General features: G+C 37.4%; 1 protein-coding gene across 1 annotated transcript in view; it reads right to left on the bottom strand.

Annotated features, from left to right (window-relative positions):
* LOC149837021 (vacuolar cation/proton exchanger 2-like) overlaps window positions 1-23,586 on the bottom strand; it is a 39,344-nt gene extending 15,758 nt beyond the window's left edge. The window contains exons 1-7 of the mRNA XM_090007951.1: window positions 23,533-23,586; window positions 22,991-23,239; window positions 22,551-22,618; window positions 22,394-22,422; window positions 7,293-7,489; window positions 6,957-7,190; window positions 5,979-6,113 (exon numbers count right to left, since the gene is read on the bottom strand). Coding sequence (XP_089864077.1) covers window positions 5,979-6,113; window positions 6,957-7,190; window positions 7,293-7,489; window positions 22,394-22,422; window positions 22,551-22,618; window positions 22,991-23,239; window positions 23,533-23,586 — 966 coding nt within the window. The remainder of the gene's footprint in view (window positions 1-5,978; window positions 6,114-6,956; window positions 7,191-7,292; window positions 7,490-22,393; window positions 22,423-22,550; window positions 22,619-22,990; window positions 23,240-23,532) is intronic.
* Window positions 23,587-24,048: the final 462 nt, after the last annotated feature.

Here is a 24,048-nt window from a genome sequence, read left to right as displayed (position 1 = left end):
GAGGAAGTAATCGAGTACTCTTTTCTGTTTGATCTTGTTTCAAAACAACTTCGATTGCGAGCATGATTTGGAGAATGTTATTGAATCTTTCAACTTTGAATCAATTGATGAATTGTCTCACAATGATCAAACTTGTATTCAATATTCTAGGCAGAGAAATCAAACCTCTGGATGTGCACTTGAAAAGTTTTCTAACCTTAATAAAGATGAACCGCAAATTAGGAAATCATCTAGAGTATCAAACCCCCCATCAAAATATGTATCTTATGATTCTTTTTCTTCAAAATACCAAGCGTGCATAGCCCTAATTCACTCATATGTAGAACCCCCATCTTACGCTCAAGCCAATGAAAAACCTGAATGGGTTAAAGCTACGAGGGTAGAACTTAAGCTTTGAAAAAAGCTCAAACTTGGTCTATGAAGAAACCCATAGGTTGTAGATGGGTACATAAAATAAAAACTAAGACTGATAGAACCTTGAGCGATATAAAGCTAGGCTAGTTGTAAAGGAATATTTGCAGGAACATAGCATTGATTATGAAGAAACTTTTGAACCGATAACCTGCATAACCACGATTAGAACTCTTATTGCAGTAGCTTCAATTAAGAAATGATCTATATACCAAATGGATATTAAAAATGTCTTTTTAAATGAAAATCTTATGGAAGAAGTGTACATGGAGACGCCCCTGGTATGAGTCTTCCTCAAGAAAAGACTCTTCGCCTACAAAAGGCATTATATAGATTGAAACAAATACCTAAAGCCTAGTATGATAGATTCAACAAAATTATGTTTGATATTGGTTTTAGATCTTACTTGATTGACACTGCCTTGTTTGTTAAGGATTCTAATGCAGTTACTGTTATTTTGTTGCTTTATATAGATGATATGATAATCACTTGAGGCGACAAATAGGGAGTTCAAAATATTAAAAGGATTCTTAAAACTAATTTTGAAATGATTGGCTTGGGTTTTTTACGATATTTTTTAGGCATAGAAGTCACTTATTCCCTTAGAGGATACCTATTATCTCAATCTAAATTTGTATCTGGTATTATTCTCAGGTCTGGAATCATGGATAACAAGAAGGTTGACACTCTAATAATGACAAATGTCAAGATGAAGATCGATGATAGAGAGCCTCTGGATGATCAAATCCCTTATTGATAACTTATTGGAGTTCTTTCTTATCTATTACGAGACCTGATATAACACATGTTATTCACACAGCTAGTCAGTTTCATCACGCTCTCACATCTGTTCAGATGGGAGTTGTTTTGTGTATTATTAGATATCTTACTAATTTTATTTCTATAGGCCTTTTTATGTCATCTACGTCTGCACTAACCTTGCTTGCATATACCGATGCAGATTGGAGAGGAGATCCCAATAATAGACACTCAACCATGGTTTTCTGTGTTTTTTTAGGTGAATCGTTAATCTTGTAGAGTTGCAAAAAGTAGCAGAAGGTCTCTCTTTCTTCAGCTGAAGTTGAATATCGGGCTATGACCACAACCATAATAGAGGTGGTTTGGTTAAGAAGACTATTTGCTAACATGAGAGTCACTATACTAGGAGCGTCAAAGATGTGTTGCGACAACAAGAGCACTATATAAATTATCATCAACAACACTTTTCATGAAAGAACAAAGCACATCGAGATGGATTGTTATTATGTGCAAGAGGAATACCTTCAAGGGATCATTGATTTGCCTTATATCAAATTAGAGTACCAATTGGCAGACTTCACCAAACCTCGCTTTGCTCCTAGATTTCACTTCCTTCTACACAAACTTTCAGTTATCCTACAATAAGTTTGAGGGGGAGTGTTAAAATTGTACATGTATAATTATGTACTATATATATACAAGAATATGTATATATTTTATTTTTATATTTAATTATTTTTTGGGACATATTTGGACTTGTCAAACTAAGTTTGACTAAGCCTTCTCAGCTCCCAACAGTTAGATTTCTAGCCATTGGGCTCTCCCAACAGTTAGAAAGCTAGTCATTGGGAATGGGCCTGCTCTTTTCCTTTTTTTTCTTGCCTCTAACTCCCCTTAATAATGCATATATATGGGGATCTACGCCTCCTTGTAATGTATGCTTTTGCACAATCTCTCCATTGAATTTTTTTTATATTGTCATTTGTATATCCCCTATGTGGGGTTTGTGAGTTTGTTCTTTTAGAAAACTTTGTGGTTCCCTTTATGGGTGTTGAAAGTATGTTCCTTAGAGAACATTTTTGTTGTCTACTCAAGTTGAATATTGGTGGGCTTTTGGTTCGTGATTGAAGTCTCCTTAAATCTTTACAAACTTGTCGGGGGAGATGCTACAAGACGTCATCATTCACCCTAACTCTAGCCCCTTCTCCTCACTGGTGCCTCTTATGAAGAAGGATGGAACGTGGTGATTTTGTGTTGATTATCGAGCACTCAACTCAATTACAGTTAAGGATAAGCATCTTGTACTAGTGATCGACGAGTTGCTAGATGAGCTTTATGGTGCCACCATATTCACCAAGTTGGATCTATGTGCCCGGTACCATCAAATCCGGATGGCAGGCCATGATGTGGAGAAGACGATCTTTCGCATATATGACAACCACTTTGACTTTCTTGTCATGCCCTTTGGCTTGACCAATGCCCCCGCTACATTCCAACACCTTATGAATGATCTCTTCTGACCGGTCCTACGTAAATTTGTGCTTGTATTCTTCAATGATATCTTGGGGTATTCTAGGAGCTTAGAAGATCACATGGGGCATGTGTCTTATGTACTTGGGGTGTTGAGGGACAAAAATTTGTATGCCAAATGGTCAAAATGCAATTTCGGGCAAGGGCGTGTATCATATTTGGGTCATATTATAAATCGGGAAGGTCTCTCTACCGATCCCGATAAGGTGGGAGTCATGTTGGGGTGGCCCAAGCCACAATCGATTAGGTCCCTTAAGGAGTTCTTGGGGCTTATGAGATATTATAAGAGGTTTGTAAGGTCCCGTGGTTGTATTGCAGGCCCCCTTACCGCCATGTTGAAGAAGGGATCTTTCGCTTGTACCCCCAAGCTGAACGAGCTTTCGAATAGCTAAATCGGGTCATGTGCGAGGCCCCCGTCCTTGCTTTGTCGGACTTCTCTAAGGAGTTCGAGGTTGAAACAAACACATGTGATGCTGGTATTGAGGTTGTACTCAGTCAAGAGGACCACCCTATTGCCTTTATGAGTAAGGTCATCCCAAGCACGAGGAAGGGTTTGTTCACTTACGACAAAGAGATGATGGCTATTGTGCACACTATTGAGAAATAATGGCTCTACCTCTTGGGAGGTTACTTTGTGGTCAAGACGGACCATAGGAGCCTCAAGTACTTGTTGGAACAATATATATCGACCCCCATGCAGCAAAAGTGGTTGGCCAAGTTACTCAGTTATGATTTTGAGCTCCACTACAAGAAGGGCAAGGAGAACGTGCTAGCCAATGCTCTTTCTCTGTACCACGAGGCAGATGGATTTTTGTTTTCCATTTTTTTATTTCTTCGAATGTAATGCATAAGGCATGAACAAGGAAATAGTGAAATAATGGAAGAGAGAAAGGGCCTTAGAAGAGGACCTAGCTGGCACCCGCACCATTAGGTGTGCAAGGAGACCTTGTTCTCCATAAGATGTAAGTATTTAGAGAATGTACCTCACTCTCATGGGGAGAAAGATATACTACAACTCGGCCAATCATCCCTAAACGATGGTCACCAACCGCACGTTGGAAACATACTTGTGGTGCTATGCTAGTAAGCACCCCAACAAATGGAGCAAGTATTTGGCTTGGGCGCACTATGCCTACAACATGAGTCACCACTCCACTCTTGTTGTGTCCACGTATGAAGCTCTCTATGGGTAGCCGGCCCTAGTTGGCTCACCTACGAGCATGAGAGTGTTACGATCAATGTACTCTTATGTGTGTGTGTATATATATATATATTATTTATTATAAATATATATAGAAAACTAAGTCAAACAAGTTGACTTAGTCCCAACGGCCAAAATTCTAGCCATTGGGAGGTCTCTCCCTTTGGTTATTTGATAGGGCTTCCTCCCTCTCTTCCTCTAATTTTTCTCCTTCTATATAAAGAGGGATGTGTGTGCATGTGTAAGGGTGAGAGAGTGATGGGTAGTATTAGGTTTGTGTGTTTAGTGTATTTGTAGTGAGGTTTATATGTATTTTTTCCTTTTTAATTTTAGTGTCCATTATGACTAGAGTTATTCATTCACCAATATAATTTTTCGTTGTACTTTTAATGTCCATTATGAATAGAGTTATCCATTTACTTTTTCATGTATCATTTTAGTTCTTATATTTTTATCCAAATGTATTATGTTCTTGGAGTCCATTATAGAGTATATTGGTATGTGTGCCATTTCGTGATATGATATCAGAGCCTTGGCATCATGGTCTTAGAAAGGATTCATATTTATAAATGATATGGACTCAAAGATTTTGCATTCCGTTATGTATCTTTATCTTTCTACCTTTATATGTATGGTAGGTGGTTATTCTAAATGGGATATGTTAATATTACATGTTTTTTTTTTAAATTAAAACGCGTAGAAATTGTTATCTTTTGATATATGAAATATATGTTTTTGAATATATAGTGAAAAACTATATTTTTGCAAAGATATGCGATTTCTTAAAATCCTATATGTGTTCATGTTTTGCAAAATATTAAATTTCATGTTTGAATGTTCCTTAATGTATATGTATACAATGACTATCTTGGAATTGTTAATATATTATGATGTTTCTTTAGGTTATTTTTAATTATGAGACCAAAATATTATGCTCCTATGAGGTCTTTTCTATCATCATATGAATGTGTTATTTCATGTACGTGTGAATGATATGGCTCTATCATTATACAACTTATTAAGTAAGATTATTTTCAAATTAATGACTTGTGAAATCTCTTGGTATATGCCTCAAGTAATTTTTATGAGTATTAAGCATGACTTATTATCATATACTCTAATGCATATTTTAAAATATTAAATGTGTTTCTATATTGTGGGTTGTATCCTTCTCTTAGGTGGATTATTGTGTTTATGCTTCCTCTTGAGCATTGTTAAAACTTATTTTTTCCTTTATACTTATCATTTAGTACTTAGTGGCTTTATGTGTTTTTGTCCAATGGTGATTTATTGATTCGGGTACTTGTGCACTGTTGCAACTCCTAGTGGTTTCTCTCTTATGCTTTGATATTTTATATCATGCTTCTTAGAAATTTCATATTTGTTGTATGACATATGCGGGTTCATGATTAGAGTTCATTATATTTACGAATTTCTACATGTTTGCTTTCAATTGTCTCATAGTAGACTTATGATTTAGCTCTAACCTTTTATCATATGTGCTATTATCTTTTTAATGAGACTTATTAACCTTTGTATGTGATGTACTTATTGCACTTGTTTTTTGTTGGTAGATTTATGATCTTTTCCCTATGTAGAGTGCCTATATTGGGCATGACTCGTTCAAAATACAGATGAGCCACCTAAGCTTCTTGGACAAACCAAATTTAAGAATGCTTTAACCCAACTGCCTAGATAAGGTTTGAATCACATACTAGGGGCAGACCCTTAACTTGGATTCAAAAGAAAAAATGTAGACAAGACAATAATTAGCTTTGTAACATCAAATAATTAATTTAAAGTATCTAGAGGATGCAATATACTTCGAAATTGATGAAATACTCGTATAAAACATTCATGGGATATGTTCTTTAATTTCACAAGAGAAGCAAAAATGAATTTGATTAACATGAAAAGGTGCCCATAATGTCATCGTTGAAAATAGCCACCTCAAAGCCAGTTATTAAATCTGGCCCATTCCAAGTTTCACAATTCACTGAAGAGTACCAATAGCACAATTGTGAAAAAATGCATCAATGCCACCAAGAAAAGGAAACTTGTAGCGTGATGGACTTACCTCTATGGCATCAACAAGGTATCCTGAGAGGAAAGAAACCCAAACAGTCAAAATTGCGAGCCAAATGAGAGCTTCAGTTTGTGATATCTCTGGAACTTCTTCCTCATCCGATCCTCCTTCACTTTGACTTCCACCCTAAGATTTGCAGTCACAAAAAACTTATAAATCACAACAAATCTAATGTAAAAAAACTTACATTTTTAAATGTTAATCAAATAAATATAACAAACAATGCAAGTATCTTTTTCCACAAAGCTTGAATGTGAAAAGGTGTTTGTATTCTACTTTGAAAAAGGAGTAAGATTGCAATTTCTTCATATTATTTGTATGGTGAAAATGACTTCTAAAAGGGGGCTCTCTTCATAAACTGCACATGGCTCTTGGTCCATTTATGGAAGAAGATTTTAAAGAGATTTCGAGCATCCACACCAGTATTTAACTTTATCGAAAGGAGTAAGATTGCAATTTCTTCATATTATTTGTATGGAGAAAATGACTTCTAAAAGGGGTCTCTCTTTATAAACAGTAGCACATGGCTCTTGGTCCATTTATGGAAGAAGATTTTAAAGAGATTTCGAGCATCCACACCAGCTTTTAACTTTATCGAAGCAGATTTAGTTACAACTCCCACAAATTTATGATCCATAAAAACAAAAATAACAGAATAACCACTAAAGCTTATTGTATACTGGGTAGACAAATAACGTTCTAATAGTCCTATTTATGTGCTTCTAATCTTTCACATAAAAACATGTTTAACGCTAAAAAGGGAAAAGTTGCATAAATAAAAACATGTTACAGGATAACGTGGATCCCCATCAGCTTTGTGGTGCTAACCACAAGGAGAATGCTTATATGGAGACTGGGGAAATGTAATAAGCATGTAATTCAGTTTGAACATGAACCTGCTTGAATGGGTTATATCAATAATGGAAAAGAAGGTTCAGAAAACCAAATTTCTGCAGAAATGTGGAAGACAGAAAAATGAAAGATATTTACCTCATCGACAGGAGCATAAAGATTCTTGTGACTCTTAAGCTGAAAAACGAGATTGCAAGCATATGCCAAAAGCATAATGCAGCTACTAAACCTTGAAAGAGCCATCTCTGACTTCCCGAACTGCAACTCGGTGCGAGTAGAATGAAGAACTGCTGGGAAAAGTAGACCCATTACAGCCATCAGCAGCAATGCTGAGTTCACTAAAGCAGCTGCCTGATATTCAAGGAACATACACAAAATCATGGTAAAAATGTATGTGATAAAAGGCAACCACATCAAAATTCAGGAGAAGATTCCAAAGGCTATATGATCCACCTTGTTAAAAACCTGATCCTTCTTAAAGTGAAATATCCCACCACAGAAGAAAGCACAGCCAAGCACCAGCAACATATTTGATAAGATAGAACCAAGTAGTGACTGTTGAACAACACGTACCATTCCATGTTCTAATGCATATATTGATATTATCATCTCCGTCGCATTGCCGAATGTGGCATTTAAAAGGCCACCAACTGACAATGTAGGTCCACAACCCAAAAGCGTGTACATGTAGTTAAAATCATCGATTTATAAGCACAAATTAATTGATAAATAATTATCTACAGGTAACTATGAGACTGTTTCCTTGTAAAACAGAATACAGTTCTTGTTTGCAGAAATAACTCAACATATTGGGACAGACAAGCCAATGTAACAGTTTCTTTTCTATTTAAAAGGTAAAAGTTGCAAACAATATAGGTCCTATAGGAAAAAAGACATGGAAATAAGAAGCAACTTCTTAAAAGGGGAAACAAAAGACAAAAACGGCAGCCATGAAACTGCAGTGAAAATAGTCAAATGACAACACAAATTGAATCCACATACATAGACCAAAGCCTACTACAAGTTGATCAGGATGGTTTTCCAATTGAACAACATAAGACGATGTTTGGGTAATTGGAGTTTGAATTTTTAATGATTAGCTGTGGTATTTTGACAGCTTCCCCATTGTTCAATCAAATCAAGATCTGGATCCTCCAGATAGGCAAGATGGAGGGAATCCCTCTGCCTCTCCCTCCTTCCCTCCCTTCTAGACCCAACCACTGTTAAATATTGGCATGTACCTATATATATGTGTGTGTGTGTGTGTGTGTATTATTTATAATGTAAAATACATTTTATTGTATTTACTTTTTTATTACTTTTGGGAACTAGCTGTTAGGCAAGCCTAACGGCTAGTTGTTTTCCACTTGTTCTCCCTTCTTTGTGTGTGTGTGTGTGTTGGGGGGGGGGGGGGGGGGGTATCTTGTCCATTGTGATGTATGCTTGTTAAGAGCATTGTATTAATAAAAATTATATTTTTTATGTGCTCTCTCTTGTGGCTGTTAACCTGGTGTTTTAATGCTTTTGTGTGCCCTTAGTGTCTTGTAGTATTGCTCTTAGTGCCTTTGTATTTGGCTTAGTGCTTTTGTGATCTCTTGTGCCTTTTGAAGGTCATTTCATTACATGGCATCAAAGTCATAGGCTCTTTGATCCTATTGTGCTATTTCCAATTCGTGGTGGTGCTGTTATTCTTGCTTGTGGTTCATGATTGTAGAACATACTGCATCTTTGTTTGTGGTTCAAGTTTTCCTTCTTCATCATGACCGAGAAATAATCCATGTCTGTTATCTCCTTAAAGCTCAATGACTCCAATTATCTAATGTGGGGTACTATCATGAAAAATCACCTCTAGGGCAAAAAGCTTTGGGGTCATATTAGTGGTACCATTATGGAACGGCAACTAAAGCTCACAAAGAAAGATGGAGATCAAGTGAAATCACTTGACGATAATAAAAGGGAGAAGGTCTTTCAAGAATATCAAAGCAAGATGGAGGGTTGGTAGCCAAAAAATACCCAAATATTATTTTGGTTTATGAATAGCATGGAATTCAAGATTGCCATCAACATTGTCAAATTCAAAAAGGCTTGTGACACATAGGTCTTTCTCAAAGGGATGTATGTTCAAAGGGACTTGGCACAACAATATTTCCTATAAATGAAATTCGCACCACCAAACAAGGAGACAAGAGTGTGAAAGATTATTATTATGGCACTCTATCCCCTTTGCAGGATGAGTTGGCACTTCTCGAACCTAAGTGAGAAGGTTCGGCCATTGAAATGAATCAATAACAAATGGAGATGTACCCTCTTTAAGTTGTACATATGTTTATTGTTGAGGGTTATTTCTGTAGGCATTACAGTCAACTATTTTTGTCTTCTTGTGTAACCCTAAATCCCCTTTTACGTTGTAGCCTCTCATTCTTTTGACACTAATGAAGTTTTTCATCCTATTCTTGCTTCTTGAGTTCATCTTGCTGAATATGGTATCAGAGCTATACAAGCAAGCAAGGGGTTTCAGCATGCTGGTGTGAGGAAGAAGAAGGCTTCATCTAGGGTCAAACACGGTCATTGCTATCCATTGGGTGTCAACCTGTATGGTCAGCTAAGATTTCTGAGGTTTGATTTGGGGATTCATAACCTTATATATTTAGAAGATTAGTGAATAAAAAAACTTGGCAATCGGATGCATGTGATTTTCTATAATTTTTATTGTATTTTCTGGATGTGAAGAATAGTAGTGTACAGTTTTGAAAAATCTGTTTGGTATGATTGCATTGGGGGTTTTTGGGACCTCTTATGAGGTGTATTTTGGTCATTTTTGTGTAAGAATTTGATTAGATGTGTTGTTAGTAGTGGATATTGGGTTTTGATGGAGTTTTGATAGCTCTTTTGTATTAGAATATGGATCAGATATGGATCCAATAGAAGATCCATATCCCATAGCCATTCACGTGTTTTATATGTTTTATATTCTAACGTAATATGTATTACTAATACAGGGCATTTTCGTCCATGTAAAAAGTATTATAACCCTATTAAGTTTAATGATGGATTACCGCAGCCCATTAAGAAAATACAGAGGCTGCTGATTCCCAAGAAGGCTCTATCCTCCTTCCCTAAGTCACAGGGACTCGGCAAAACAGGTGCCGCACCCGCGTCGACGCGACGCGACGCGGGTGCGCGTGCGGCACCGGGTGCGGTCAACACGACCCTGGGTGCGGTCAACGCACCTAGGGTCATTTTTGTCCACTTTTTGGCGTTAAAAAAAATTCCCCGATGAAAAGGAGGATTAGGGCAAAAAAAAATTGCCCCTAATCTCTCCTCTCCTCTCCCCCTGAGCTCGAGCTCTCTCCTACTGACGCCCCAGCTCCACCTCCCAGGCTCCTCCTCTCCTTTCACAGGTACGTACACTCTCTCACTCTCTTCTTGTGTCGGCAGGGGAGGGGTCGAGCCCCCCCTGCACCCTCTCGCTCTCTTGTTGGGTCAGTAGGGGAGGGGCCGAGCCCCCCCTCTCGCTCCCTCTGTTTTCAACAGGTGAGGGGCATCTCCGCCACCGCCCTCATCAACCTCGGCCAGCCCCTCAAGATCCCCCTCCCCTGCGCCTGCTTCAACTCCTCCGATAACGGCCTCCTCGCCATCTACCTGTCCTATATCATCCAGCCTCCCGACACCCTCCCGGCCATCGCTGCCAGGTACAACACCACCCTCTCCAACCTCATGGCTGTCAATGCCATGGGCTCCCCCGCCATCGTCCCCGGAGACATCCTCGTCGTCCCCTTGGCAGGTTCCAGTCGCTCTCGTTTTGTTTTCCTTGATTTCTTTCTCGTTTTTCCTGAGAGAGTATAGTCCTTTCTGTGTATTCTCTCGGTGAAAATTTTGGGGTTTGGATTGAATGTAGCTTGTACTTCTAGATTTCTGAGATACGCTTCCGACGCCGGATTGATCGTCACGAACGGGAGCTACGCCATTACTGCTAGCCATTGCGTTCAATGCAGTTGCGGACCTGCCACTATGAAGTAAAAACTCATCCCCTTCCCTCCCCCCTCCTCCTCTTTTAGTATGTTCTTTCTTTGATTGTTTAATATTCAAGCTTTATGCTTAGCTCTTTTATGAATGTGGGGTGCATGTGGTGATTTGCTGGTTATATTATGGGATGTTGAATTTGTTTAGAGTTTTGACCGCTTTGTTTATTTGTTCCGTTGAGCTATTTTTGGTAATCGGCTTATAGTAATGTGTTTATTTGTTGCATTGAGAACTATATCTGGTATTCGGCTTATAGGATATGTTTATTTGTTCCATTCAGCTATATTTGGTATTCGCTTTATGGGGTCTGTTTATTTGTTCCATTGAAGCTATATTTGGTATTCGGCTTGCAGGATCAACGTGAGCAAAAAATGAGGAAAACAGAGGTGGGAGCATTTACTTATTTGATTGATAATTTGATATTCAGGTTGATATACTGCATGCATGATGAATGATATTATGACAATGTTAACTGTTAAATGTTAAACTGTTAAAACTTCTAAATTATATATATATATATAATTTTTTATATATATTTTTGCCCCTGCCGCACCCCCGCACCCGGTTTTTTTGGAAGTGCCGCATCCTCGCACCCGCACCCATGTGGCATAGCTCCTTCCTTATTCTTTCTTGATTTCTTCAACAAAACACATCAACACAACAACAATTTTATCATGGTATCAGAGCAGTCAATACCCTGATCGATTGGGATTCTTTGTTTTTCGCCAGCCGCATAGCTCGGCCTTCTTCATCAACCTGTGTTTGTTCTGACACCCAACTTCTGTTCTGAATCGGGATACAACCTTTGCACAACTGCTTTTGTGTTGTGTGCAGACGTCTCTACACTACATCTTTGTTGTGTGCAGCTTATCGCTTCTGCTTCCACTCTCATCTCAACAACAACAAGGATCGTCCAAGGTTGTTGTTTCTCTTATGTTCCAGACTTCCTACATCCTCTTCTACGGTATAGAAAACTTTGTTCTGCAGCTGATATTCCTCTAGAGCGTTTGTGGCTTATGTTGCAAAGCAGACTACACATCTGCGTATTCCCTAGACCGTCTCGTCCAGATTCAGTTCCATCCTCATGCTGACAAGGTTTGGAGTCGTCTATCAAGTCGATCTGTAGGCGAGTTTATTTGTGTCTTTCAGTTTCCTTCTTCCTGTTTCTTTTCAACCTATCCTTGTCGTCAACAGCTCATGTGAATATGCTCAAGGCTCACCATTCATATCGCAGATCTGAACGCATTCAGATCTATTGTGTGTCTTCAACTGATCTGAAACAAAATTCAGATCAACTGTCGTTCTCCTCTTCACTGTTTTCCCTTTTAAACCCTGTCGTGACCTCCTCTATTTTCTCTTTAAGCCCTAAAATAAACTTTATATCTCTGCATCTTTTAAATCCTCTGTCCACCATCTCCACAGATTTCTACTTTTCTTCGAACTGAGCCCTACAATCAGCAACTGATTTTCTGTTCTTGTTCTTGATTCTTCTTAATATCAAAAAAAAAAATCCAAGATCTGTAAATGGATACTTCAGCCAACTCTGGTCTTTCTTCCAATTTCCTGGGGCAGCTAGTTTCTGAAAAACTAAATACAAATAACTATCTAACTTGGAAAAGGCAGATTACTCATTTCATTCGAAGTCAAGATCTTTCAGGTCACTTGGATAGCTCAACTCCAACGCCTCCAGAGTTTATCACACAAGACGCAAAAGAGGAAGGCTGATTGCCAAACATCATTCGCAACCCTGCATTTGTTGCTTGGATGAAGCGCGATCAGGCCCTCGTCGCGTACATCACTTTCACATTGTCACAAGAAGTACTAGTTTTTATTCCTGATGATTGCACAACTAAAGTATTGTGGGAGACTCTAGCTCAGACCTACTCTCAGATATCAGAGGCTAAGGTGTTATTTCTCAAGCATGAATTACAGCTTTTAAAAAAGGGGGCAATAACTATTATTGAATTTTTAAATTAAGTCAAAAGCATTACAAATCAATTAGCTATTGTCGGTTACCCAGTGTCAGACAAAAAAAAAGTGCAGCAGACGCTGAGTGCCCTAAGATCAGAGTATCATGTTCTTGTCACTTCTTTATTATGCTTGCCTACGTTACCCAGTTTTGAGGATTTACGTGCTAAACTGTTCCAGTACGAGATGTCTTTGAAAAGCATGTTTGGTGCTTCAGCAAGGCAATCATCTACGCATGATGCTCTTGCCACAAGCATGACTGTTGATCGTGCACAAAGAGATCCCTCCTTTAGAAGGAGGCATGAGAGAGGCAGAGGAGCACAAATCCAGGGTGGACGTGGGTTGCTACCTATGCCAAATTTCATTGTCGGCCTTTCGAAGAGTGCTCCCACATGCTACCAGTGCAACAAACGTGGTCACATCAAAGCTAACTGCTGGTTTAACCCACAAAATCGTAACAGAATGCAAAACCATAGAAACATTGCTACATCGGGAACTGCAAGTACCTTTCGGGTCAGTGATGATGCTAAGGATCTTCTCCTGTCTGCAATGGCCAACTTGAACTTGAAACAAAATGATGATGGAATATGGTATGTAGACTCTGGGGCAGCAGTTCATGTCACTGGCAATGCAGGTAAGTTCTCTACTTTGATCCCATATTTTGGTAAATCTAATATTGTAACTGGATATGGGACTCACCACCCTATTTCAAACGTAGGCAATGTCCTCATTTCTTTGTCTGAGTCTTCATCCATTCCTTTATCTAATGTTGTTCATGCACCAAATATAAAGAAAAACATTGTCTCTGTTTCTAAGCTTGTTGACTCTACCAATTCATCTGTGGAATTTACTCCTACTGTTTTTGTCAAGGATCTTCAAACGAAAGAGACGTTCGCTAAAGGAGAGCGATATGAAAACATGTATATCTTCAATGAAGATCCAGCCTCCAGTGTCCTGAAGCCAAAGTCCGATTATGTATCTAAAAGCGTTCTAAGTATATCCAAATGTAATAAGCCAGATGTTTGGCATTCTCGTCTTGGTCATTGTAGTAGAGTCTTTATTGAAAAATTAGTGTTCAATGGTTTTCTTTCAGAGTCTATTTCATCTTCCTTACTGAAGGACAAAATGTGTCCCAGTTGCCAGGTCTGCAAAAGTCATGTACTTCCTTTTCATCAAATAAATAAGAGAGCTTCCATGCCTTTTGAAATAATATGTTCTGATGTTTGGGGCCCAGCCCCCAATCCTTCCTCTTCTGGAAGTAAATACTATGTATCTTTTATTGACAGTTTATCTCGCTTCACTTGGATATTCTTCATGAAACCTAAATCAGAAGTTTATCTTATTTTCCGTCACTTTCATGCCTACGTTAAAACTCAATTCTCCCAAAATATTCAAAGTCTCCAATGTGATGGAGGTGGTGAGTATTCCTCCAAAGAATTTTTAGATTTCCTCCAAGATAATGGGATACATCGTAGAGTTTCTTGCTCGTACACTCCACAACAAAATGGAATTGCCGAACGTAAACATAGACATATTGTGAAAAGCGCAATGAGTATGATGCATGGTTGTAACTTGCCTATCAATCTTTGGATAGAAGCTTTTCATACTGCTACTCATGTGATAAATCGTCTTTCTATGCCTATTCTTGAAAATCAGTCCCCCTATTATGTTCTCTTTGGTGTGCATCCTGATTATGATGAGTTACGAGTTTTTGGATGCACATGTTATGTATATATCGATAAATCCACGAGAACTAAATTTCAGGACAAAGCCTCCATATGCCAATTTGTAGGCTATGCGGATGAACACAAGGGTTACAGGTGCTATAATCCTACCAATAAGAAGATTAGAATCTCCAAAAATGTTGTTTTTGATGAAAATAGTTTTCTGGGAAATAAAGCAGACCACAATCATGAACATACCAACGCAGTTGCTAATTGGTATGATCCATGGCTTAGTGTTAAACTTATTTCACATGCCGAAAAACATACTACTTTGGCTCCTGAAAGCATACATGGTGAGACGGTTTCAGATGAGGCATCACAAACAGAATGTCTGAGATACAAAGGAAATGTCTATACCAGGAGACCCAGAGAGCAAACAGATGTACCTGCTAGAGAACACGAGGCATTGTCTAATAACAGAGAGGCACCAAGAAGATCAGGCAGGATAAGGCACCCTATTGAAAAATGTGTTAGTTATGATAACTTTTCTATGGATTTTCAGTTTTTTCTATCCAAAATTGAAAAACACAAGGAACCACTTGGTTTTTGTCAAGCTATTCAATCTAACAAATGGATTGAAACGATGAATGAGGAGATCGAGGCACTTCATGAGTGTCAAACATGAGAGATAGTTGGTTGTCCTCTAGATAAAAATATTGTTGGTTCAAAGTGGGTATATAAGATTAAATATAAACCGGATGATAGCATTGAACGGTACAAGGCACGACTTGTTGCCAAAGGTTTCACTCAAGAATACGGTTAAGATTATGATGAGACATTCAGCCCAGTGGTGAAAATGGGAACCATTCGCATTATACTTGGCCGGGCAATTGAACATGGGTGGACCCTTAGTCAGTTTGATGTTAAAAATGCATTTCTTCATGGGGATTTAAAGAAAGAGGTCTACATGGAGCAACCTCAAGGTTATGCAAAGAGAGATCCAAAAGAATATGTATGCAAATTAACCAGAGCTTTGTATGGTTTGAAGCAAGCCTCCAGGTCATGGTTTGAAAGCTTCTCCTTAGAGATTCAGAACCACGGTTTCTTTCGTTCCCAACTAGATCATTCTCTGTTTATATACAGGGACAATACTACTATGGTTTTCTTACTTATATATGTTGATGATATTGTGATCACTGGTAATGCTTGAGACCACATTCAACTAATTAAAGTTCTATTAAGTGTGCGATTCAAAATGAAAGATCATGCGGAATTGAGATATTTTCTTCGTGTAGAGGTAGACAGACAGGATGGAAAAATGTCATTAACTCAGCACAAATACACTCTTGATCTTCTGGCCAAAGCAGGAATGACATATTGCAAACCTCTGCCTACCCCCAGTGTTGTCAATCAAAAGCTCAATATTTGTGATGGTGAGTTATATCCTGATGCAAGCAAGTATCACAGTTTAGTGGGCATGTTGCAGTACCTTACTTTTACTAGACCAGACATTGTATATTTTGTTAATCAAGTATCCCAGTTCATGCATGAACCGAAGACTGGTCACATGAATGTCGTCAAACGTATTCTCTGTTATCTAAAAGGCACGGTGGGCGATGGACTCACATATATACAATCTTCGTGGGGAACACCAAAACATAACATATTGGCCTATATAAATGTCGACTGGGCAGGGAATCTAGATGAGAGAAGGTCTGTTTCAAGATACTGTGTTTTTATTGGGAGAAATCTTGTCTTATGGAGTAGCAGAAAACAGAAGGTTGTGGCAAGATCTAGCACAGAGACAAAGTATAGATCTATGGCAGCTGCCACAACAGAAGTGACCTGGATCAGGCATCTACTTACAGAGATGGGAGAGAATATCTCAAGTTTGACACTTATGTGTGATAATAGAAGTGATGTACAAATTGCGTTCAATACTAAGCATATTGAGATCGACCAACATTTCATCAGGCAAAAGATAACACAAAGAGATTGAACCGATTTATGTGTCTTCAGAAGACCAAGCACAAAGAGATTGAACCGATTTATGTGTCTTCAGAAGACCAAGTTGCTGATATGTTCACAAAAGGTCTCACAAGTAACCGTTTTTGGTATCTGAAGAACAAGTTGCACATGGTTCAATCCCATGCACAGCTTGAGGGAGGGTATTAGAATATGGATCGGATATGGATCCAATAGAAGATCCATATCCCATAGTCATTCACGTGTTTTATATGTTTTATATTCTAACGTAATATGTATTACTAATACAAGACATTTTCGTCCATGTAAAAAGTATTGTAACCTTATTAAGTTTAATGATGGATTACCGCAGCCCATTAAGAAAATACAGAGGCTGCCGATTCCCAAGAAGGCTCTATCCTCCTTATTCTTTCTTGATTTCTTCAACAAAACACGTCAACACAACAGCAGTTTTATCATTTTGGGGTGTTATTGGTGGCAGTAACTTGTATTTTGGTTATTGTGGCTATTGGCACGCTGGTTTATATATGTTTTGCCAAGATTTAGTGTTAAGTATTTTGAATGCTTGGTCGGTAGCATGTTTAGTGTGCACTTGTTCAAATTTGATGCTAGTTTGCATGTGAATCAAGCATCCATAGATTGAGGTTGCTTTTGTTTGCTGGTTCAGCTAGTTTTGTTTTGGTTGGGCTTTATACTGCATACTTGTGACTTTGTACAGCATATTGTGGTTCTTTTTGCTGTATTTTGCTGGTTTGTGTAGCCGTCCAAAGGTGTAGTTTGGGGTTTAAAGTAAGAATTGAGAAGAGAGATCATATTCAGTTAACTCCATTAAAAATCGATTGGATTAACTATGCATTTTGGTACATTTTCAAAAGTATTAGTAATTTAAGACACAAACAACTAGAGTAAGATCGGTTCTTCAATTTTCTAAATGGACTTGGACTCGAATTTGAACAAATTTGGTCCTCCCTTCTCTCCGCCTTCACATCTCTGTCAATTGAAGATGTAATCACTAAACTAAGTGGTGAGGAGACCCGTATGGGGATTAGTAAGAGTAATCCTAGCATTCTTGCTACCTCTTCTACTCAAGAAGATTGTGAAGGGGTAAATGTCATGTCAAGACTGGAGAATAATGTGAAAGCCTACAAACCTCCTCATTTCAAGAATCAAGGTCAAGGAGGAAATGATCGATATGGCAAAAGAGGCTATAGCAAATTAAATTATCATTTTTGTAAAGAATCGGGGCATATCAAACCCATTTGCCCTAAATGAAAAAAATTACTTGCAATGGCTATGACACCCCAACCGGAGGAACGACCATCTTCATCAAATGGGTCGTTTTCCCTTCAACAAATCGTGGAAGCTTTACAATCTCTTCTCAAGGGAGGCATTTCCGGAGCCGCCATGTCATCTTCTTCACCTCTCGGTAAGACATCTTGGCTTTTAGATTCCGGTGCATCTTTCCACATGACCCCAAGTGTTTGTTCTCTTTTCGATTTTTCTAAAAATACTCTTCCATCTTTTGTCTCAATGGCGGATGAAACACCTCTTGAAATTAAAGGAATAGGCAATTTTGAAAAACAAGATTTTTTTGTTCCAAAAATTTGTCTTATACCAAAACTTAATTTAAATTTTCGGTCTCACAACTCTCGGACCATGGTTGCGATATAAAATTCTCTTCTAATAAATGTTGGATACAGGATCGCCGGTCCAGGAGGTTGATTGGGGAAGGCTCTGAGAGAGGAGACCTCTACTACGTTGATTTTCTCTAAGTTCCCAAGAATCAATTTTGTAATGAGACCTCTACTTTATTAAACATAAACATGAAGTTTTTTCAACAAGTAAAACCTTTCATATGATGGTTTTAAATCAATTCAATGGAAATTTAAAAATTCTTAAGTCCGACTCTGGAGACCTTTCAAACGAATTCAAGAGTTATCTTGAAAGTTTTGGTATTCTCCATCAAAAATCTTGTCCAAAAACCCCTCAACAAAATGGGTTAGTTGAACGAAAGCATAGGCATATCATTGAAACGATTAGAACCTAGCTTATTTCGCAAAATATTCTAAAGAAACTCTAGGCTGAGGCAGCTCTTACTTTAGTCTATCTCATAAATAGACTTCCATCAAAAAATTTAAACAAGATTTTCCCATTTGAAAAATTATACGAGAAAGAACCTGATTATAGCAGATTAAGGGGTTTTGGATGTTTGTCCTTACTGATAAGAATGACAAACTTTCTCCAAAGGCCATTCCTTGTGTCTTTCTTGATTATTCTGAAACCCAAAAGGGTTTTCAATGTTATGATGTTAAAAATGACAAATTGTATGTTTCCAGAAATGTGAGTTTTTTGGAAAATCTTAGTGGTTTCGAAAGTCTTGAATCTCATGATGAGAATGTAGATTATTCCTTTCTATTTGATCTTCTGGCTAAAGACGATGATTCTAGTGATGATGAGTCAAATCAGAATGACTCAAGTGATATTGAAATCGAGGAAATCACTCCTCTGCTCTCCCCATCTCATCCACATATTAATGTAGTACCACCTAGAGATCCCATCACCTATACTCATAGAGATAGAAACACCTTTACAAGTGCTCCTGAAAGATATGACGATGCTAGTAGGATTGTTCCTCAAAGTGAGGAGAACCTTTGTAGAACCAAAAGACATAGAAAAACTCCATCTAGGTTCATCTCATATGATTCTTTTTCACCTAAATATAGAGCATGTCTTAGTGTCATTCATTCTTACATAGAACCTAGAAACTTTGAGGAACCACGAAAGTGTCCTGAATGGATAGTAGCAATGGAAAATGAACTCGAAGCTCTGAAAAGAGCCAAGACGTGAGAATTTCAAGACCTTCCTAAGGGTAAGAAAACAATAGGGTGCAGATGGGTCTTTAAGGTTAAAACTAAGAGTGATGGATCTCTTGAGAGATATAAGGCTCGGTTGGTAGAAAAGGGGTATAGTAAGGAATATGAGATTGACTATGAGGAAACCTTTGCTCCTGTAGCTCGAATGGTTAGTGTTTGATGTCTGATAACTGTTGTCTCAATCAACAAGTGGAACATCTATCAAATGAATGTTAAAAATGTTTTTCTAAATGGCGATCTAAATGAAGAAGTCTATATGGATGCTCCACCAGGAATGGAGACTCCCAAAGGGAAAGTGCTTCGCCTTCGAAAAGCACATTATGGTTTAAAACAAGCCCCCAAGACTTGGTATGATAGGTTTAATTCTGTAATGTTAGAAAATGGCTTTTCTTCCTGTTTTACTGACAATGCTTTGTTTGTTAGAAAATTCAATGCATGAATTGTGATCTTGCTATTATATGTGGATGATATGTTCATAACGGTTAGTGATTCTAACAGAGTTAAGAGCATAAAAATATTTTTGAAAGATAAGTTCGAAATGTCTGGTTTGAGTTTTCTAACTTATTTTTTGGGCATTGAAGTAGCATTCTCTCATAGAGGGTATTTCTTATCGCAAACTAAGCTTGCTTCTGAGATCATTGACAGGTCAGGTATTACAGATGAAAAGGTTTATGAAACTCCAGTTATAGTAGGAGCTAAAATGAAGATTGATGATGGTGTTTTTCTTTCAGATCTTACTCCCTACAGACAGCCTGTAGGATCATTGATGTATCTAAGTATTACCAGACCAGATATCTCGCATGCAGTGCATACTGCAAGCCAGTTTCAGCATGCACCAACATCAGTCCACATGAGTGTCATCTTGTGAGTCGTAAGATACATAAAGGGTACTCTAAATAAGAGAGTTTTTGTCCTCTTCTTCTAATTTAAAATTAATTGCTTATACTGACTCTGATTGGGGAGGTGACCCAAATAACCGTCACTCCACCACTGGCTTTTGTGTGTTTTTAGGAGATTCGTTGATCTCATAGAGATGTAAGAAGCAACAAAAAGTGTCTATATCCTCGATTGAAGTTGAATATCGTGTCATGGCAACTACTACCATAGAAATTGTATGGATCCATCAGTTGTTAGAAGACATGGGGATCACAGTAGAAGGGCCCACCAAGCTGTGTTGTGACAACAAGAGCGCAATCTATATTGCTAAAAATCACACTTTTCATGAGCGGACTAAACACATCGAGATAGAATGTCATTATGTTCGTGAAGCGTATCTAAAAGGAGTAATAGATATTCCATATGTAACGTCAGAATATCAGTTGGCAGACATTTTCACTAAAGCGTTGTGCGCTCTGCGATTCAACTTCCTCCTTGGCAAACTATCGGCCATCTTGCCCTAAGTTTGAGGGGGGGTGTTAAATTATGTAATCAATCATGTAAACCAATATATATTATATATATGTGTATCTACTTATTATATATATATATATATAATATATATTTTCTAATAGTAGTCATAGGGGTAGCTTAGTCTTTTTACGCATATTCAATTTCTTGAATATGATTGTAATTTATTTTTGCAATTTCTTTTTTTCTTAAATCTTTTTTTTTATTATTAATTTGTACAATGTACCTTACCTTGGGGGGCCAACACACTAGTCGTTGGACCCCCTCCAACAGTCACAAATATGTGTGGAGCCCCTCCCAAGGCTCTCTCTTGCCCTATAAATAAGGACCTCTCCCCTTGTATTTTTTTCATGGCTTTGGGTCAAAGCCCAAGCATTCAATAAAGCTATTTATTCTTTTAGTGCATTTGTGAGATTGATTTGTGATTTTGTGCACAAGTGTTCTAAGTGTTCTTATTGTGCATGTTTTTTATATGAAGAATATTAAGGTTTTGATCATAGTATCTTGTTGAAGATACTTTCACAGTTTTATCCAATAATGTTGAGCCTATGTGCGAACTTCAATGTTACTCTCGATGCAATATTGAAAATCCTCCATGTGCCCTGGACAAATATATACAAAATTAAGTGGTAGAAGAACCTATCATTAGAAGATCCAAATGCATCTCTAGACCACCAAGTAGATTTGTTTCCTATGAATCCTTCTCACTAAGCTATAGAGGTTGCCTTAAATCTATCAATTCTTTTCATGAACCCACATCTTATATTGAAGCCAAAGATATACTAGAAAGGGTTGAAGCCATGAATGTAGAATTAGAAGCCCTTCACAAAGCCAAAAGTTGGGATGTTCAAATTTTGCATATAGATAAAAAGACGATTGGATGTTGGTGGGTGTTTAAATTTGAGACAAAAAGTGATGGATCATTAGAAAAATATAAAGTCATGTTAGTTGCTAAATGATATTCTCAGGAATATATATATATATATATATATATATATATATATATATATATATATATATATATACACACTTTAGTATGTGTATGCAATGCATATATGTATATATATGCTTTGTATACATATATAAATATATATATTATCTATAATGTAAGATATTAAATGTACTTTGTTGTATTTATTTTATTATTATTTTTGAACTAGTTGTTGAGCTAACCATTAGGCAAGCCTAACGGCTAGTTATTTTCCTCTTGTTCTCTCTTCTTTGTGTGTGTGTGTGTATATAAGTATATATGAGGGCATCTTGGCCATTGTGATATATGCTTGTTAAGAACACTGTATTAATAAAAAATATATTTTTTATGTGCTCTCTCTTGTGGCTGTCAGACTTGTGCTCTAGTGCTTTTGTGTGCCCTCAGTGACTTGGTATTTGGCTTAATACGTGTCAAGGTATTTATTGTCTCCAACTGCCCATTCTCTGGGTTGAATAAGATATCTGAACTGGTTAGAATTGCAGTATCTTAACCATGGGATCTCGCCTTTAAATCCCATCTGGTGCTTTCCCTCAGATTGACTATCAGAAAGAAAGTGTCCATTATCCTAAAACTGTTGAAAATAAAACCTAGATCTTAAAAAATATCAAATTATCCAACATAGATCTATCAAATAAGATGTACCTGTGGGTCCAGTGAAGAATGCAAGTTGCCTGCATTAAAAAATCATTCTTACAAATTAGACAGCATAATTGTTTGATAAGAAACCAATCTGAATAAGTTCAATGAAATTATATATGCAACTGCAAAGGAAATTTCATAAATATTTAAAACTTCTTACTCTGTAGCATAACCCAAACGCTCAGCCAAAGGAATTATGCCTAACAAACTGAAAAAGAAGACCCATCCCTGTAACATCAGAATGCGTACTTTAGTCAGTTACATGAGAAAGAGATGCTTAGGAAAAATTAGAAGAAAAGAATAATTAAATAGATATAAAGGATTCATGAAGAAATAAGAGGATCCCACACCATAGAATAGAAGCTTAAAAAGATACCCAAGACCAAGCAAGGATTTAATTCTGTCCAAGGTTTTGTTTGAAAAAAAAAAGATTCCCCTAAACCAAGCATACTGAAATTTGGATTTGTTCTACCAAAAAAAACAAGCATTACTCGAAGTTCAAGAATTAGGAAACATAATAATATAAACAACAATAACAATTATGGTGATCATGACAATGATGCCAACAATAAGAACAGTAATAGAAAGAAATTGACTTACATTGTGTTGGGTTAAGTCATGGACCAAGACAGCAATTGGGCCAAAAAGCAAGAGTATGTTGAGTTTTGACTGAAATATCATAATACGTATGCTATTGAATACTCCATTGCTCGTTTGCCCATGTGTAGCACTTGAAAATGATCCACTAGGACCTGTATCTAAATCATGTATCTTTCTAGAAACTGCTGCAGGGCTAACAAGACTCTCATCTTCAAACTCAAGGTCTGATCTGTCATCTAATGGACCCATCTACATCATCAAAAAGTATGATAAACCATCAGCAAATATCAGCTTTATAAAAAACAACAACGAACAAGTAATAATAATCACAATAGTAATAAAATTCAACTCAAACATTCATGTGCTAAAATGCAACTGTGGACAGTGCTATGGCTCAAAATCTCACCTCGAGGATAATATATTCTAGGATTGCATTGTAATGATATCAAAGAAGAATTTGCTACATTACTTCTTAGGACAAGTTGCTAATCATGTTTTAATTCAAAAGAGGGAAGGAAAAAAGTTCTCACAGAGTAACTCACTTCTATATGAGGAAGACCTACAACCATTTGGGGCTTGTCATCAAGCTGGTCCATCTGCTCTGCCAGAATCGTAAGCAACCCATTCCAAGCAATGCAACCTCACTACAACTGGGCATTAATTTTTTTCCAAATCAGGACAAACAAAGATACAAAATAACAAAAATTGTTGTTTGATGCAGCAAAGGAAATTGGTGTCGTTTCAATAAATACTACAAACTTCCCCCAGCACAAAAACACCTGAAAAACATATGAACTGTAAACATTGACGTTGTTTCACTCTTACACATGACAAACAGAGTCATTTTAACCCAAATGAACTTCCAATCAGCATGTCCCTTCAATGTCTCCCTGTTGTGCACAATGAAGACACCATCTTTCATAAACAAATCTTTTTGTTTTGAGTTTTCAAAAATCCAATGATGAAGACACTTTTTTCATAAGAAGATCCATGTATTTCAACCATTCGACATAGAATTCATGACAAGAAACCCTTTGCTATCGCCACAATAAATAATC

The sequence above is a fragment of the Nuphar pumila genome, chromosome 5, assembly GCF_984573655.1.
Source record: "Nuphar pumila chromosome 5, dmNupPumi1.hap1.1, whole genome shotgun sequence".
Taxonomy (NCBI): Eukaryota; Viridiplantae; Streptophyta; class Magnoliopsida; order Nymphaeales; family Nymphaeaceae; genus Nuphar; species Nuphar pumila.
The sequence above is the reverse complement of the archived record's forward strand: the minus strand, read 5'-3'. Positions and strand labels throughout refer to the sequence as shown.